The sequence below is a fragment of the Psammomys obesus genome, unplaced genomic scaffold (genome assembly GCF_907164565.1).
Source record: "Psammomys obesus unplaced genomic scaffold, mPsaObe1.curated_primary_1811, whole genome shotgun sequence".
Taxonomy (NCBI): domain Eukaryota; kingdom Metazoa; phylum Chordata; class Mammalia; order Rodentia; family Muridae; genus Psammomys; species Psammomys obesus.
The window spans coordinates 11,544,579-11,564,472 of NW_026595981.1; the positions used below are offsets into that span (position 1 = coordinate 11,544,579).

General features: G+C 41.9%; 1 protein-coding gene across 2 annotated transcripts in view; it reads right to left on the reverse strand.

The window, feature by feature from the left end:
- Window positions 1–19,824, reverse strand: part of Vmp1 (vacuole membrane protein 1) — a 93,587-nt gene extending 73,763 nt beyond the window's left edge. Inside the window, exons 1-2 of one of the 2 annotated variants that reach the window (XM_055620406.1) lie at window positions 19,724–19,824; window positions 674–775 (exon numbers count right to left, since the gene is read on the reverse strand). In XM_055620406.1, the coding sequence (XP_055476381.1) occupies window positions 674–749 (76 nt within the window). In that variant the 5' untranslated portion in view covers window positions 750–775; window positions 19,724–19,824. Of the gene's footprint in view, window positions 1–673; window positions 776–6,455; window positions 6,531–19,723 lie in introns of those variants that run through there. The other variant, XM_055620405.1, reaches the window with a different exon arrangement.
- Between the last annotated feature and the right edge of the window lie 70 nt (window positions 19,825–19,894).

Here is a 19,894-nt window from a genome sequence, read left to right on the forward strand (position 1 = left end):
TGGAAATAAAATGAATTGTCAAGGTTGCCACTTGTTTTTGGTGAAGACTGAATCTAGGATTACACACATGCTGTGCATGTCCTCTACCACTGAACCACACCACACTGGCCCCAGAGTTTTCTCATCAGTGTTACCGAGGTAACAACAAATACAACAAAAACAAAACAACACACACTAAAAGTCCCGCTCTTTGCTAATTCCTTTCATAGTGTGTATTCTAAACAAAAGGCACTAAGAATCTAGCGGTTGATAGCCAGGTGTGAAGGTGCACACCTTAATCCTAGCTCTCCAAAGGCAGAAGCAGGGGCATCTCTGTGAGTACGTGGCCAGCCTGGTCTACAGAGTAACCAGGGATACACAGAGAAACCCTGTCTCAAAATTGCCCTTCTTCCTTCCCAAAAAAGAATCCAGCAGTTGAATTTGGACTAAAACTATAAAATTGAGGAATGACATGTGTAGGCTAGATATTTCTGCTGCTATCTGTTTTGAGAAAGGGTCTCAATACATAGCCGCAGCTGTCCTACAATTCACTATGTAGAACAGGCTGTTAGATATCTGCCTGCCTCTGCTGGGTTTAAAGGCATGTGCCACTGCAAAAGATAGAAGTCGGTTACTTGGTCAGACTAAGTGATGAGATACATATTTGTTATTATTGCTGCCACATATTCCTTACCTGTGAAACTTCCATTATGCTGTTCCTTACTCATTGCTACACGTCTCTGGTCACAATTTTTTCCATTCTCTGCCATTTCATAGATCAGTAACTCTGGAGGAGCTAATACAGGAAAATAAAGCCCAGCAATACATTAGGTTCTTCTGATTGCAGCCAAGACTAAAACTGCATAGGGAAGCAACACGGCATGTATCCCAAATGCTAACTGTATGATGTGTTCACACCAACATTCTCTCTTGTAACAAAGTTTTATAAAAAAAATCTATATTATTCCATATGAAAGCTTATGGTAATCAACCTTTTCTAAATAGTTATGCTAGTGATTTTCTTTCCCAGATTAAAATTTGGGAGCACTTTACTCACAGAATAAAGGTATCAAGCACTAGCACCTTCAAATATTGATAAACTATAGATCTCATATCATCTAATTTATAAATTAATGCCATACACTATGTGAAATTTACCTGTTATAAAGAAAAATTCCAGCTGTTTGATTTTACTAATAAAGACTCAGGAGCTAGATGTTGGAGAAGAGAAAGCACCCAGATGACCTTCCCATTCAGCTCACGTCCCATACTATCTTAAATTCCCTTCTCTCAATGTCCCTCCTGTTTAATCCCTGTCAGTTGGTTTCCTGCTCTGCCTCTAGACTTAGGGCTGACCCACACCACAAGGGCTTATTTACAGTAAACAGAAAACTCTTGGGTTAAAGGTGTGTAGTAGGGCTGAGGGAGGTTAAAAAAGAAACAGGTTTTTACAGTTCACAATCTAGGGGTTCACAATGGGATCAAATATCCTGCAACATTTACCATATCTTTTTATCTTTTCATCTTTCATAGCCATGTTAACATTATTAGAAAATAAGTTCATTACATCAATGCAAATGTCATAGATCCAAGACCACAGGTCAGCTTTATGTAGGAAACACTGACAGGCAGTGGGCACAGAAGATAAGATTCTCATGTTTAAAATATACGGAGCTAACGACATAGCCAGTTGGTAGTAGAATGCTTGCTTAGAATGTACAAAGCCATGGGTTCAATCCCCAGCAACACATAAAACCATCAAAGTGGCATTCGATTTTCATCCTAGCATGTCAGAAGTTGAGGTAGAAGGACTGGAAGTTCAAGGCCAGTGTGGGCTAAATGAGCTTATATCCCCAAAAGAGAAGAGCTATATATTCAAATAATGCATTTTATTCATTCATCCATAAAAGAGATAAACAGATATGAGTGTGACCTGTTTGCAAAATCTGCCACCCCACTGATTGCCAGTTTGATTTGGCTTATTCAGCTACCCAAGTTGGTGTCCTTTCCCTCCCTCACTGTTCCATGTATGTCTCTTCCAAAGATGCATTCTTGGTAGGTTAAAGAGGATGGTCATTTGCCATCCAAGGGTACTGGAGTCGCTGTACTCCACTGCTGGAACCACCAAACAAGTTCTCCAAAAATAAGAGCCAGGCCTGGTGTCATCTCAGAACTTGGGACACTGAGGAAGAAACTGTCACAAGTGTGAGGGCAACTTGTTCCAGAGCGCCAGCCTAGCACAGACTACAGCCTAAGACTTTCAAAAACGTAAGTTAGGGAGACAGTTCAGTTAGTGATGCACTAGCCACAAGCAGGAGGACCGGAGTTTGATCCCTAGTACCCATACAAAAGTCTAGGTGTGGTAGAGTGTGTCTGTAACCACGGCACTGGCAAGGTGGAGACAAGGAGAGTCCTGGGACTTGCTGGCCAGCAAAGAGTCCCAGGTCTTAGTGAAAGACCTTATTTCAAAATACAAGTCAGACAGTGACTGAGGAACAATGCCTGAGGTGACCTATGGCCTCCAGCTGCTCACATATATGTGCACACACACACAGAGGAGGTGATCAATGGTTGGCCAGGGGCAGGACATTTATACAAAAGAATATGCATGTGTATGTGTCTGTATGAAAATATCCCTAAGACATCCAGAGGGTAGGAGGCACACAAACAATGAACTTAAAACTACCTAAACCAGAAGACCAACCTCATGCTACCTTATCGGAGATACCACTGTGGCTCACTCACTACTCTGCAACAGGCCCCGAGATGAGGTTATTAATATGAGCAGGATAAAGCTCATCTTCAGGAGAGCCTGGCAGAAAATCAAACGAACACATCAGACAGATTAGAACACAATAGAATAAAATTGGGGTTTTAATGAGATTAGATAAAAAGACTATAGAGAGTGAAAATGGGGTTTAGAGTTCAACAGAACTAACCCAACCTTCACTACTACTTAAACAAGTCTACAAATCTCTACAAATGAGTTTAACTTTGTTACTGTTTTGAGACAGGGTCCATTCCATAGTCTACGGTGGTCTGTAACTCATTAAGTAGCACAGGATGGACTTGAACTCCACAACAGTCTTTTTTACTTCAGCTTCCTAAGTTCTGAGAGTACTGGTTGCTCTAATTTGTAAAACAGGGACAACATGGATTACCAACAGGTACAAAAAACTAAAGGAAACATATGTAACATATAAATGCATATAGGCTCATCTTTGTGAGGGAGGGGTGGTGTATGCACAGGGGTGTGTGTGTGAAGGCCTGAGGTAGACAGCGGTGACCCTGGAGTTCACTGAGTCAGCTAGCCTGGGTAGCCGATGAGCTCCAGGGAAGAGTTTGTCTCAGCATTCTGGGATTACAGATGTCTGCTGCCATGCCCGGCTTTTGCATGGGTCCTGGGGATCCAAACTCCTCTCCTCACGCTTGCACGACAGGCACTTTACTGCCATGTCACCTCCCTAGCTCCAGCCACACTTTTCACATTAAATCCAACACACATTACCTAACCCAAGGAAGAGAAGCAGGGCCTCAAAGGACAGTGCAGTCCACGTTTGAGTTTATGTCAAATTTCTGTGAAGATATTATCAGAACACAATATAGCCCAAACTATTACCATAAAAGAATGACAGTTATTTAGTGAAAAACACATAAAATCAGAGCATCAAAATGGCTTACAAGTGGAAATCTAGTATTAATGAAATATACTGAGGATTTCTGAAACATACTGTCTACAAGAATGAAAAAATGTCTACCTTCTATTTATTCAATTATTCACTCATTCATTCATTTATTATACTTTTCAGGACAGGGTTCTCTATGGAGCCCTGGCTATCCTTGAGCTCACAGGGACCTTCCTGCCTGTGCCTAGTACTGGGATTCCAGGCATGCCCACTACCGCCAAGCCCTTCAAGTTACCTAACTTGAAAACTGTATGTAAATTTTGAAGATGCTTGAAACTGTTGGTTTGGATTTGGAAAAACCCATAGCCTACCATCCATATATTTCACAAGTAAGATTTCATCAATTTGTGGTAAAAGAACAGAGCATAAACTGGGCATTGTGACACACACTTCACTACCACCACTTAGGGGGCAGAGCAGCCTGGATTATATAATGAGTTCTAGTTGGCACTGAGACCATGTAACCACACTTTGCACGCATGCATGCAAACACACACTTAGGAAGGCCTGCCTTATGAAGCAAACTACCACCCCCACTCCTGCAAAACCATTCTGCTAACTGAACTCATTTCCCCCTATTTATTCTTTCCCTTAGTCCTTAGTGTCATCTTAAATAGACAAAAGAGTTTTATTCGAAACAACTTGGGTCTATTTAATGCAGAATTTAACAATAATGGTATTGTACAATTAAAAGCTTTGTTTTTTAAATACTGTAACAGGAATTTTTATTTAAGCAAATAACCTGTTTTTATACAACATGCTAAAAATAACTTACTGGTATTTCCTTCTCAAAATGCTCTCTATAAAACATAAAATAATTTGGAATTTTATTTGTTAGAAATAACCTAGGGATGCAAATTATTTTTTAGTCAGTCTACTTTACAAACAAAACAAATTCAAATTTAAAAATAAGTTTAAAAAAGTCTTTATTTCCTGAAGAAGAAATTACAACATAAAGGCAAATAAACTAAGAAAGAAGGGTTCGGTACAGTCAGATTATAAACCTATCAGAACCTCTTGAGAGGGGATATGACTCGGCGGTAAAGCGCTGGCCTTGATATGTGCAAAGCCTTGGGTGTGATAGCCAGTGCCTCGGGCAAACAGAACAAAACCTCTTTTGCATTTTGACCATTTAGGAGGGGCTGAGTGTGGTGATACATACTCATAATCCCAACACTTGGGCGGCTGTGGGGAGGATGAGGACAGTCCCCCTCCACACCCAGATCTCCACAGAAATCAAGTCCCAATTTAAAACACAATTTCTTTGTCACACACTGCAGAACTCTGTGAAGCTGCCATGTCCATGAGACTACTCTGCATTCTTAAGATGTGTATGAATAACTGAATATAGCTGGAAAAATAAAAATACAACGATATAGCCATTTTAAACTCACTTACTCAGTAATTATCTATCAAGCGTTCATTGGATGCCAGTTGTTATGTGAGATTCTAAACATTAAACTTTTAACGATATCCATCTATTTTCTTAGCTATCAACTTCGTTTCTTTCCTTTTTTTAGGGATTGGCACTACTGGAGAATGATCCTGGGACATCATGCATTGTGAGGCAAACACTCTTCCACTGCTACAGCCTCAGTCCTTCCTTTTTTTTTTTTTTTTTCCCTGTTTGTTTTTGTTTCTCCAGACAGGGTTTCTCTGTGTAGCTCTGGATGTCCTGGAACTTACTTTGTAGACCAGGCCTCGAACTTAGAGATTCGCCTGCCTCTGCCTCCCAAGCGCTAGGATTAAAGGTGTGGGCCACCATGCCCTGCTTGGCCCTACATTTAAAATTGTTTTCTTTGTTATTACATATTAGAATTTATTCACTTTTTACCCCTCCTTCATCTCCTCCCAGTCCCACTCTCCCACCCCCTCTTATGCCCCTTCCCTAGTCCACTGATAAGAGAGGTCCTCCTTCACTACTATCTGACCCTAGCCTATAAGGTTTCATCAGGACTGTCTAGATCCTCTTTCTCTGTGGCCGTGAGGTGATCAAAGAGCCACTGAGTCCATGTCAGAGACTGCCTGTGTTCTCCATACTAGGTCACCCTCATGGAAACTGAGCAGCCTATGGGCTACATCTAAACAGGGGGTCTAGGTCCTCTCCATGAATGGTCCTTGGTTGGAGCATCGGTCTCTGCAGGACCCCTGAGCTCAGGTTTTTTGGCTCTGTTGGGCTCCTTGTGGAGCTCCTGTCCCCTCCAGGTCTTTCATCTCCCCCTTCTTTCATAAGATCCCCTGCACTCTGCCCAAAGTTCAGCTAAGAGCCTCAGCATCTGCTTCGATACCCTGCTGGGTAGAGTCTTTCAGAGGCCCTCTGTGGTAGACTCCTGTCCTTGTCCTGCTTCCAGAACAAAACAGCTGCCTGCGGAACAGGAAAAGGTCTTCAGCCTTTTTAATACACAAAAGCAGAGTGGGCACCCTCAGTCCTTGTGCTACTAAATCTACTGAAGCACTTTCCCACCCACTTGAGCACAGACGTGAGTCAAAGGCTTTGTGGGGAACACATATCACACAACTGTACTAGCTCCCTTTCACCTTTTCGGGGACTTAGCTCACTTGCCTCCTTCAGTTCTCTGTGTCATCAATCTTGGCTTCTTTATTCTCTGGCAAATCAACATCATCAAGGACATCCCATTTCTGTCCTTCACTGATAGTTTTCAACAGAGCTACAGACAGACAGCCTCCTGATGCCCCAGATCAGGAAATCAAGACATGTTTTCATCAGGAACATTAATGACCTTCACGCTGGCAAATGCAAGAACACTAATATCTTACTGAGCATCTTACCTAGCTGGTGTCTCTTGAAAGGTCTGGTTTCCTCCCCACTCCTCTGGCTACTCCACTCACAGCTCCTTGTGCTTCTACTTCTTGGAGTTATTCGAAGCTTGGTCCCAGGTTCCTTTTTCAGTCTCTTCACACCCCCTAATGATGTCATCTAATCACCCAGCCTTAAATACCCTCTATATAGTGACAATTCTCCTCTCAAAAGCAGAATGTTCCACATGACAGTGCCTTATGAATATTCTGAGAATAATCAGATCACAGAAGGACCTTGGCAAGGAACAAAGCCTAACCAACTCCTGTAATGCACACACAGGCAAGCAGAAGTGAGTCAGATAATGTCACAGAACAAGTTACAACAAACCGAAACACAGTTCTCAGATACAAAGAGGCCTTCAATAACAATATGGTGTGTGTTGACCTGTGGGCAACACAATTTCTTCAAACTAAATAGAGATTATTTCTTGGAGAACTTTGAAAGAAACACTCTCAATCTACGTATTTCTCTTTGCAATATTAGAAAATTCGCACTGTGGTTTATAAAGCTGGTTGGAATACTAATCCCTACAGTACATTTGGTTTTATGTTTACTAATTCGAATTTCTTTCTTTCTTTTTTGTTTTTGTTTCTCTGTGTAGCCCTGGCTGTCCTGGAATTCACTCTTAGATGAGGCTGGCCTTGAACTCATCTAGATCCTCCCACCTCTGCTTGGACTAAAGTCGTGAGCCACCACATCCTTCTGGCTTTAAATATCTAAACTACAAAACTGAGGCTCAGCCCCTGTACTATGGCATCCTAACAAGTTCTAGATGCTCTGAGAGGATTTACCTACCTATCTTTATCTGAGAAATATGCTGTCTTTGCTGCCTGTGTTTTCAAGCGGCAGGTGGTTACTCAATCTAGCATCCACACACCCTATTAATCTCATTATCATCTTACTTGTTGGAGACACAGGGAAACTTGTTCCTGAAAGTTATCAATATATTCTGATTGAGCTGAGACCATGTTAGACAAGGATCATCTGGATTATGTATTCCACCACTACTCCCTAAGACAGAACTTATTTATACCCAACCCCAATTCTGCTTTCCCTCTCAGCCTAAAAGAGCTTAAAATTTTTATAGATAGAAAAGAAAAAAAAATCTATCATGCCCATCTTAATTTCATTTCATCTTTTAATGTTTTTTATTTTACCTAGGGGGATTATCGGTAAATTAGCTTCTCTGTTTCAAGAGAAAGTCTATAGATCTAGGAATACTGACTTAGACCTGTAATCCCAGTTGTTCAGAAACAGCCACGGCAGTCGTACTGCCATGAGATACATAATGAATTCTAGGCCAGTATGCGCCACAGTGTGAGATCCTATCTCAACAAAACAAAACAAGCCAAGCCACATGATGACACAAACTTGTAATCCTAACACTCAGGAGGCAAAGCCTGGAGAAACCTCCCAAGTTTCAGGCTAGCCAGCGCTAGAATATGGCACAAACAAAACAAAACAAAACCAAAATAAGCCCCACAATAAATACACAGGAAGATTACATTTCAGTGCCCTGCAGGCAGAAGCGCTATTTCTCTATGCCCCTTTCCTTTAATAATAATATTAAAAAACTCCATGCGTATAGGTGTTTTGCCTCCATGTATGTTTGTATACAACATGTGAACCTGATGCACACTGGATCTCCTGGAGCCAGAATTCCAGGTAGCTGTGCGCCACCATGTGGTTTCTGGGATCCAACCCTGGATCCTCTGGATGGGGCAACCTGTGTTCTTACCTGTGGAGCCAATTTTTCCAGCCCCTGCACATGCTTTCTATGAGGTAAACCCCATGAATACCACCCTCCACATTCCCTTACAGGCATTTGCCTTCTACAGTTTTTCAAATGCACGAGCCTACCTAACTGGTTCTCACAGTGTCCGGAGGAGCACCCACAGAATCACAACTCTTAGCTTGTTGTGTTAGGTAACATTCCCCCATAATGTAAACATTTTGAAATGGACTAAAAGGACAACCCATTAGAAGTTATTTGAGGATGCCGGGCAGTGGTGGTGCTCACCTGCAATCCCAGCACTCTGGGAGGCAGAGGCAGGCAGATCTCTGTGAGTTTGAGGTCAGCCTGGTCTACAAAGGACAGGGCAGCCAAGGCTACACGGAGAAACTCTGTCTTGAAGCCCTCATCCCCTCCAGATTTGTTTGAGAATAAAAGCTTACATGGCAGGCTAGAGAGATGGCCCAGTAGTTATAAGCACTGGCACTCTTCCAAAGCAGCTGGGGTTTGGTTCCCAGCACCCATACAGTGGCTCACAACTGCCTGTAAATTCAGTTCCAGAGGGTCCAATCCCCTCTTCTGTCCTCTGTGGGTACCAAGCACACATGGTACACAAACATGCAGGCAAACACCTATATACACATTAAAAAAAAAAAAAAAATCTAAGCTGGGCAGTGGTGGCACACTGTTGCAGACATTTGATCCCATTGTGAACCCTGAGATTGTGAACTGTAAAAACCTGGCTCCAGGAGATCTGATTTTTCTCTTCTGGTCCCCCTAGGCACCAGGTACACATATTGTTCACGAACATACATGGAGGCAAAACAACCATACCCATGGAATTTTTTATTATTATTAGGAAAAGGGCATAGAGAAATAGTGCTTATCTACAGGGCAGTCAAATGTAATCTTCCTGTTGATTTTATTGTGGGTTGGTTTATTTTGGTTTGTTTGTGACATATTCTGGCTCTGGCTAGCCTGAAACTTATGAGGTTCAGCCCTAACACGTATCTTTAATCCAGAACTTTCTGTACACAGCATTTAATAAAGGTAACCCTAGGTCAAAAGGTGGAGCAAGAAACCAGCCTACAGGGATTAAGCAGAAAGGAGGGGCCTTGAGTTGAAGGGTGTTTAAGACAGTGGAGAAGGAATTCTTTAACTCTTTGGCTTTTACCTCCTCGGCTGTCAGCTCAGCTAGCAAGCTTTTGGTTTCTGGCTTTTTCCTGTGGGACATGAACTGAGAAGGAAGGTCAGCTGGGTGCTTTCTCTTCCTCTCTGAGCTAGCAAGTTTTCACCCCAGTATCTGGCTTCTGAGTCTTTCTCAGTAAAAATAGAGGGATCTGAGATTTTTTTTTTCATTCTTTAAATAACAGTATACATCTTTAATCCCATTACTTAACAGGCAGAGGCAGCTGGATCTCTGAGTTGGAGGCCAGCCTGGTATACAGAGCAAGTTCCAAGTCAGCCAGGGCCACACAGAGAAACCCTGTTTAGAAAAACAAGCAGAAACCTTAAAAGAATCTTACATAGGTAGGATAAGATGGAATAACTTTGAGTCACTTTTCACAATTCACTGTAGTAGGATCAATTTTGGATCATGTATCATGATACACTGTCAAGTTCCTGAATATGGAAGGGTTCTGTTTAAAAGATGGAAATGTCCCCAAACAAGAATCTAGCATAAACTCTTGACTTTCAGTGTAGCCTCCTTTGCAGTGAGGGTGTAGAGTATCAGTTACCTTTGGTTATAGAATGAGGCTGCTAAATTAAACTTTATATTCCTTACAAAAATTCAATTTGTGGATTAGCTCAGAAGACAGAAGTAGAACAGAAGCATAAACCGAATATCAAACAACATTTCAGAAATATCTTTAAAGGCTGTTTAAAATAAAAGGTTGGTATAAAAATACTACTGTTTTTGTTTGTTTCTGGCAGAAATGCTTAGAAAGCATTGCTAAGCCATCTCACAAAGGCTCTTTGTAGTCTGTACTATAATACTCCATTCACTTTAAACATTAGCCCCATTTAGAATACAAAAACAATGCAAAACAAAATTATAGAATCCCCCAAAGGGGGGGCACCAAGTTTGCAACAAGCCTAAAAGCAGCATCCAGACACAGCGTGGCCTTACATAGCAGTATGGAGTATGCTGCTGTGTTGACAAGATACTTCTCTTCCCGAAAACTAAGCAAGATGGCTTAGTGGTACCAGTGCCTGCCACCAAGGCTGACGACCTGAGTTCAATCCCAGGTCCCATAGAGTAAAAGAAGAGACCTGATTCTTGCAAGTTGTCCCCCAGCTGCCACATGCATGCTCTGGCACGCACGCACAAATCCACATACAACTGTGTGCGTGTGTGTATCAAAAAAAAAGTTTAGACAACTGTGTGATGACACAACAGCAGCACTTCCCTAAGTAAAAGCTAGCAAGAGAAAGAAAAGAAAGCAAGAGCGCCAGACCAAGGGACTCTCATTTTCTTGGCAACATTGTGCCACAAGGAAATTAACATCCTATCAAGTCAGGTCCTTAATGAACCTTGCTCTTGAATGCCAACTTAAGCATCCAACCTTTCAGTAGCCTTCCTTGCTTTCAGAAGTATCTACCCTATGCTGCATGCCCACTGCCCCTCTGGACAGGGTTTCTCTGGCTTGGCTGTCCTGGACTCACTCTGTAGAGCAGGCTGGCCTCAAACTCTGTCTCCCAGAGTGCTGGGATTAAAGTCATGTGTCACCACACCTGGCTAGATGTATTAAGCATGTTTTAGGCCACTCCAGAATAGCTGCAGAGGCCCTAAAACTATGACCCAGGGCCTGCAAAAATGAGTGTTAGACGATGAATAAGAACCAAATGAGTAGTATACCCTGACTCAATGAACACCATGAAAAAAACCTATCAGACCACCAGCTGGGAGCAGATAACAGAAACTGTCACATGGTTATGCCAGTTAGAGAATGTGTTTTCTGAAAATACATTATTTGAAGGAGAATGCATGGGAAATCACTTGAACTTAATTTCTTAAGTCTTGGGGAATTAAAGACAGGCTTGCTACGTGGATCAGACTGGCCTCAAACTTTTGGCAATTACCCCGCTCAGTCTCCCTCCTGAGTGCTGGGGCTCCATGCATGTATGCATTTTGGTATCTGAGAGGGCCCTGAAATCAACACTTTCAGATACAAGGGATGACTGTACCATTATGTCTTTAAAAAGATCTTTAAAATCTCTGAGTGTGGTAGAACCCTGAGTATTTTTTCCATCAATGCCTCTTGTAACCTATACACCTAAATGTTTCTGGAAGAAGTTCCATTGAAGTGGTTCATGTAATGTGACAGCAGCATGTGACAAAGTGAGCACTTCTTAAAGACATTCTGAATGCTCAAAAGCTTGTGTGTACCAAAAAATCTTGCTATTATCTGTCCCTTACTTTCCAGTTACTCTACTTTCTAGACATAACCACTGTATAAGCTTTAAAAAAAACAACTTTATTCTTTTTACGCTTATTTTTATGTGTATGTGTGAGTGCCTGCATGTATGTATGTGTATCGTGTGTGTGCCTGGTGCCAGCAAAGGCCAGAAGGTGTCAGGTCCTCTGGAACTGTAGTTACTGATAGTTGTGAAGCAGCTTGTGGGTGCTGGAAACTGAATCCGGGTCCTCTGGAGAGCAGCCAGTGCTCTTACCTGCTGAGCCATCTTTCTTGCCCCATCACCATATTAGTTTTGCACAGATGACCATTCTTTGCCCACATTTTCTTTTCATTTATTTATTATGTGTTTATGTGAGTGCGTACATGCCACAACCCACGTGTACAGATTGGAGAACAACATGTAGGAGTGCGTTCTCTACTTCCAACATGTGGGTTTTAAGAATGGAACTCAGGTGTCTGGTTTGGCAGCAAACACCTTCACCTGTGTGTTGGAGGGGTGCCACAGTTTGTGTGGAGGTCATGGGACAACCTGCAGGAACCATTTCTCTCCCTGCCTAACGTGGGTTAGGTAGGCTTGCTTGCTAGGCTTGGTAGCACATGCCTCTACCTTCTCAGCCATCTTGCTGTTCCCCTAAACACTCTTTATCTCCGTGTCCTAGCTTTGTATTTGATGTTGGGCCTCTCCCTTCCCTATGTCCCCAAGCAATCTATCTGGTTCTGGCCTCCAGATTTATGTATGTAATGGCACTAGTAGGATGACTATTCATGTCAAATTTAACACCCTTTCCTACCCATGCCTGCCTACCTTCTTTGTTTTAAAGTTTTATTACACTTACTTATTTGTGTTGAAGGGGAGGGTATTGCCCAGGCCACAGTACATAGAAGTCAAGACAACTTGGCAGGAGTTGATGCTTTTTTTCTACTATGTGGGTGCCAGGGATCAAACTCAGATTCTTCGGCTTGGTAGCAGGTACCTTTACCTAAGAGCTATCTCTCCTCCTCCTATTTACATAACCACCACCATCATCAGAACAGCAGCAGCAGCAGCAGCAGCATCTTATACTTATTTTTGAGACAGGGTTCCTGGTAGTACTGGAACTCAATTTGTAGACCAGGCTGGTCTTGAACCCAGAGATCCACCTGCCTCTGCCTCTGGGATTAAAGCTGTGCACAAATACACCTGGCTTCTACCTTCTTATATGGGTGTTGTAGCACACACCTGTAATCTCAGCACTCAGGAAGGCAGAGGCAGGTGGATCTCTATGAGTTCCAGGCAAGCCTGATCTATAAAGGAAGTCCTGGACAGCCAAGGCTACACAGTGGAACCCTATCTCCCCAACCCCATAAAAAAAGAAAAAGACAAAACACAACAAAAGCAAGCAAACAAGCAAACAAACAGAAGCCAATCATGGTCTCGCCCAAACCTTCTTTCTATGGTTACCTGGAACAAGCACCCACCAGTTACTAAACCCAGAAGCTAGGTAGTCATTCTCGACTTTAAAAAAAAAAAAATCATCTTTTACCTAAGACGATATCCTATTTCAAATATACTTAGACACTGTTCTAGATATTTAAAACAAAACATTTATTTATGATTGGTGGGGCAGAGGCAGAGGACTGTTCCTTGCATGGAGCACATGTGAAGGTCAGAGGACAATCTGCAGTCAATTCTCTTGCTCTAACATGTGGACTCTGGGGATTGAACTCAGGATGTGAGACACAGCGAAAGGTAACTTTACTGCAGAGCCATCTTTTCTCTATCTTGGTCACCCTTCTAGTTTAGACCATCTTTATCTCTTCATTTCTATACCTGCACTACTGCAGTGGAATCATAATTTCTTTCTCCCTCCTGAATTGAGGTCTCTCCGAGTTGCTCAGACTCCTCTCACACTCCAGAGTTCAGGGCATCCTCTGACCTAAGCCTCCAGAGTGGAAGGACCATAGCTATGCACCACTATGCTTGACTTTATTCCCATTTTTTGTCTTCTCCAATTCACCCACCAGATATAAGCAGGTTTTCTACTTAAAACTGTCAAACAACCTACTGTGCTCAAAACCAAACGCAAACTCATTCCTATGAACCGTAAAACCCCATGGCCTGAACTCTGCCTTGCTCAACCCTTTTGTTTTCCAAGTCCACCTGTGCTTCAACCCGAAACAGGTACAAATACACATTGCTAGCTTTCTAAGACCCTTGTCTGTTTTCTTCACGACACTTTCAATTCTCTATTGCTTTCCCCAGAATCTGGTATAAGACCTAAGACATAAGATGTTTGGCCACTGTGGTGGCTTGAATGAGAATGGCCCTATTGGCACATATGTCTGAATAGCTGGTGGAACCATTTGGGAAGGATTAGGTGTCTCATTGTGGGTGGGCTCTGAGGTTTCAAAAGCCCATAAAGCCCTCTCTCTCTGCCCTGTGTTTGAGGATAAAGACATAAGCTTTCAGCTATAGCTATAACTACAGTGCCAGGCCTGCCTGCCTGCCACCAATCTCTGTGCCATGATAGTTATGTATGCAGCCTCTCAAGCTGTAAGTTCCAGTGAACCTTGTCTTCTCTAATTTGCCTTGCTACAGTGTCTTACCACAGCAATAAAAAAGTAAGTAAGTCATTAATCAACTGGGTCATTGAACAGATAGATATGCAACAACAGATCTCACTGAAAATGATTTTTCCCTGCAAAGAAAGTGATAAAAAACATTATAAATGTTAAGACAGTTGGCTTTAGTTCCTAAATTCTGTGTTGTAACTTACAAATAAAACATTAATAGGGGTTGGGAGTGTAGTTCAGTGGTGCAACACTTGCCTAACATGCATGAGTGGTAAGTGTGCAAAATTCAATCCTGAGTTCAATCCCTAGAACCCATGTGGGGAGAGAACCAACTCCCTCAAGTTGTCCTCTGAATTCTGCAGACACAAACATACAATTACTAAATACATAAATACAGGTTAAAAAGTAATTTAAAAATAGCTGAGCATAGTGGCACACACCTTTAATCTCAGCACTTGAGAGGCAGGCAGATCTCTAAGTTTGAGGACAGCCTGATCTACAGAGCAAGTTCCAAGACAGCAAAGGCTACGCAGGGAAACCCCGTCTCAAAAAACCAAAACCAACCAACCAACCAACCAACCAGAAGAAAGCTGTCAACAATAATATAAAAAGTACAAGAGAATAGCTACAAAAGTGGTTCTTTTCAATAAGAATTGCACATATGCTGTAAAAATATTCACAAAAAATGATCAACACCAAGATATTTACTTACTGACACTGCATTAATAAATACATGGCAGCCAAGTGAGCACTAACATAGTGATAAGTTTTTCAAAGAAGGCTGGGAAAGAGTTCTCAGGAGCAGCTCATAAGCCACCAGGTGACGGCAACCATACTCCCGGCCAACCAGTGCTCTCCTTGAATTTACTCACTGACCTTTAACAGCGAGGGTACTGTGGTCACACCCTTGCAAGAAACTAAGATAACAGGAGGTTAAGCAACCGACTGAGTCGTGGTAATGGTGATGGAATTTGAACCAAGGCTTCAAGTCCCAGTCTTCTTTTTTCCCCCCAGACAAGGTTTCTCCGTATACTTCTGACTCACTCTGTAGACCAAACTGGCCTTCAACTCAAGAGATCTACCTGCCTCTGCCTTCCAAGAGCTGGGATAAAATAAAGGTGGGCACCACCATGCTTGAACCTCAACTCCCATTCTTTACATTATTGGAGTAGTCCTTCCAGATAAACGATGAAGACTACAGTTACCCTGAAAGAAGCCCACAAAGAAGAGAAAACACCCCAACAATCTACGGAAGAGTCAGGGGACACTAACAACTGCAGTAATTATAGGCAGATAGATAAGCAGGAGTAAAATTGCTCAAGGGATTGTCACTGCTTAATTTAAATATGACTAAACTTCACCTGTCCAAATATTCAAGGAGCACATTTTTTAATGATTTATTTTTAGTTTATGTGCACTGGTGTTTTGCCTGCATGTATGCCTGTGTAAGAGTGTTGGATCCCCTGGGTCTGGAGTTACAGACAGTTGTGAGCTGCCATGTGTGTGCTGGGAATTGAACTCCGGTCCTCTGGAAGAACAGCCATCTCTCCAGTCCCTCAAGGAGTAGATTTTAAAATCAGCTTTATATAAAGATTTATATATTCCATAACTTCGGGTCAGCAAACTCTATCCAAAGTTAGCATCCTAAACAGAATAGAGTTTCTAGAGACAACAGTCTTTAAAAGTTTATTCTAGTAGGGAGTGATAACTCACATCTTTCGCTCCAGCGTCCAGAGGCAGGCAAGTCTGTAAGTCTGTAAGTTTCAGGCCAGACTGCTCTATATAATGAGTTCCAGACTAGCGAAGAAAAAGCCGTTCATAAACAACAACAAAAACAACCAATAACAACAAACAAAACAAAACAAAACCTTTAAACAAACAAAAAAAATTCTCTAGGTGTTGGAGTTTAGCCAGCAGTTGAGCCTACAATAGTTGGCACAAGGCTCTGGGTTCAATTCCTAGCACCAACCCTCCAACACGTTTACTCTAAAAAATATCTGCACATCTCTGTGAAAGCAGATTATCAACTATCAGAACCACAATGAAGTTATGATTGCTTCACTGCTTCTGGTTTCTCAGGTTTGCTAATCTACAAAGTTAATTTCCAAATGAAAAAAAAATTCACAAGCAGCAGTTAGGGAGATTACAGATGACAGCTGCACCACCACTATCATCCCCAGCAGAGGAGACACCAAACGGGTTCCGTGAGGCCAGTGGAATTAAGGTTAAAAACAGAGCCTTTATTCTTCAATCATGGCTAATTACCTAGAACGACAGTTAGAGAAAAGACCCTGTAGATGAAAATTAATAAAATAGAAATCAGTGTTCCAGCACTTCAGAAAGTTCTTTATATCAGGAAGAAAAAAATTAATTCAGCTTTCTCCTACGCATTAGCAACACTCAGTATAAGAGATGTTACACGGCTTCTGGCATTTCCACTTCATGATGACATTTCACAACGCCTGATATAATTGTGAACTGAGAATATTCAGGAAAATATAAATATTTTTCTTTCCTTACTACATCCTACTGAACACTTTAAATATTTGACCTGTGACAGTGCCTTACTATGTAGTCCGTCCCAGACTGGCTTTGAACTCAATGTCTTCCTACCTCAGTCTTCCAAACACTGTGACCACAGGCTTCCCCTCACTCACTTTCCCTGTTAATCTCACTGAGCAGTTTGTTTCTCTACAATTTACAAGATTAAAGAAACAAAGTGGGGAGGGAATCACAAACACACATCCCCTTTTCACACATAAAAGAAAACAGTGTTACGCAAAGCAGACAATTGCCAAAGCTATCAGCTGCCTGAGGACAACCCCAGAAGAATGAAAAGAACACTTAGGAAATCAAGTCTAGATGAGGGTCTGGCATTACGTACGTACACTAGACGTCCTTAGGACAGCCAATTACTGATTGTTTCTAGGTCCTAATCTTCCCCTCTATCAAATGAGAAAGTGCTAACCATGCATTCCTAAGAGTTAACTGCAATTCTAAATATTGGCTTCAGTAAACAATAAGGATTCTTACTAAATACAAGCAAAGGCAGGCTACTTCTAACGATTAGTTATTATTATACGTGGTAATATGTACAATTATACATAAGCAGCAAAAACTTCAGTGTTTTCTGTACCCGGAGTTCTCAGCTGACACTACATGATAACCAAGAAAGGTCAGCTTTCAATTCTCAAATGCAAAGCTCTGCTTCCCGCCACTCTTATTAACCATGGTGACTAGTTTCAAGCCACTCATAGCTGGCTTTCTTGTGTTCAAAAGTAGGGCAAAGAACATCATTATAAATATGGGTGATAGCACATGCAGATTAGTAAAGACATGATTATAAATCATCAAATTTTGAAATAATTCAAAGTAACATATTCTATACTTATGCATTTCTAGTTCTCTGAGTAAAAACACCATAGTTGCACTTTCACAGTGATTTCACAAGTACCATCTCACCAAACACAACAGTCATATAAAACAGTGAGTCCTTTTATCAACACAATCCGGAGAAACTTTGAATACTGGGCAACTTGCCACTTACTCAGTAAGTGTTGCAGTTCAGACTTTAATCCAGGTTATCTAATTTAAGATTAAATATCTGTCTGGGTGTAGTGGCCTTTAGTCTCAGGACTCTGTGAGTTTGAGGCCATCCAGAGCTACAGAATAAGACCTTGTCTCAAAAGTAAAATAAAATATAACGACTTTCAAAAGCCAAAAAAGTGGTGACTTGAGCCAAAGTTAGAAAGCCCTTTGCAAAGTAAAAACAAACAAACAAAAGATAACATAACAAGCAGAACATAAAAAAAAACATCTGGCCAGGGGCGGTCACCCACGCCTTTAGTCCCAGCGCTTAGAGGCAGACGCAGGTTCTTTGTGAATCCCAGGACAGCCAGGGCTACATAGTAATGCCCTGTCTCAAATACAACAACAAAAAATAAAAAGAGACAGAGAAAAGATTAAAAGAACTTGGCAGTTCTGTAATCACTAAGTAAATTAATTAGTTTTCAAATTTATGATATATCAGACTTACAATTCCACTTATCAAAAAATCCTGTCATCTCATTTCAAGACAAGTGTAAAACAATTTGCTACCTCAAAAATAAGGACATGAGAACAGATTACGCTAGCTGAATGTAAACTGATAAACAGCATCAAACCATTTGCTAGATATGTGTTTATAGACATATTTTCTTCTGGATTGTAGGCCTCAGTGATTTAACTGTATTGTTAAATGTATCTAAGAAGGATACAACCCTTAAAAATGCATCTGTGTTTTAAAATAACAGGCAAATAAGTTAAACAGGAGAAATTACCACTTTGGAATCATTTTGCACCTATACAAACTGGTCATATTTGTTTGGTATACCAGCATCTTTCTCCCAAAGGAATTAAAAATGTAACCTTGTATACACAAAACTACTGCCTAGTAAATAAGTTTCTCCCCTAAAATCAGACCCAATGATAACACAATTCATAGATACTAACAGTTGGAATATAGCCTGGCCCAGCACTTGGGAGGCAGGTGGATCTCTGAGTTCAAAACAGCCTGCTCTACAGAGTGAGCTCCAGGACGCCCAGGGCTACGCAGAAAAACTCTGTCTCGAAAAAAATAAAACAGTTGGAATATTAAATTCTTCATTATGCCAAGAGAAACACAGGTAAAGCTTCTCTAAATGATCAGTCTGTCTACAAAATGTCTCACAAACATCAAGGAAGAACTGAAAGTCAAGATAAGAAATTACATTGTCAATATACATACCCAGCACCAATTTATGCATTTAGATTTTTTTTTTTTTTTTTTATGGAGTACAAGAAAAGCAAAAAATGGCTACGTAAAACCAACTGGAGGTCAAAAGTAACCTAGCTAGCTGCCTAACACAAGGCCATACACTCTTTTTGGAATTGTAAAGATTTTTAAGTCAACCTCCGTGCTCTCTCTTGCTCCAAGTACTTCCACTGCAGTAAAACACAAATGTTGGGGATTAGGGGTTTGGAAAAAGCAGAGAGCCCTCTTTCATGTGACAGCTGGAGGAAGAGCTGAGGAGAAGGTCCACAGGAAGGACTCTGAGAGATGACTACTCTGTGCTGTCAGGACACCCGCATGCCTGCATTTCTTAAAAACACATTAGGCATAATGCGCTAGAGGCTGGAGAGGAGAGACGCCACACTGAAAGGTCCTGAGAAGCAACTCGGTCATCAGCTGCAAAGACCTTTTTCATTTAAATCAAGGTTCTGGACACCCCGGGAGTAGGGTTCTCTGTAGAAGCCAAGGACGGCTTCCAAGTCTGGAAGGAACGGTCGGGAGTGTCTGCATTCAATGTCCCGGTAATCAACCGTGGAGAGGTGTCCCATATACCCTGGCTACCGCCAGCTGACACAGCCACTCAGCAGTGACCTGAAACACTCCTCAAGTGGAAACCAGCGTGTTCTGTATCTGCACCATTCAAGTGAGAGAGCCGCGGAAGAAGCCGAGCCGTGGAGAGTCTCGGCTTGCGCTCCCGACTCCCCGCTTTCGCCTACCTACCCGCTCAGACCCCGGCTTCTTCGGATCTCAGGATCCTGGAAGCGGCTCTCAGCACCGACTCTCACACCCGCCGCTGGGCTCCAGCCAACCGGAACTTCTCGCGTCACTTCCGGTCCAGCTTCCTCCCCCCCCCCCCCCCCCGAGGTGCCCGCCTCCAGAAGAGAAACGTTT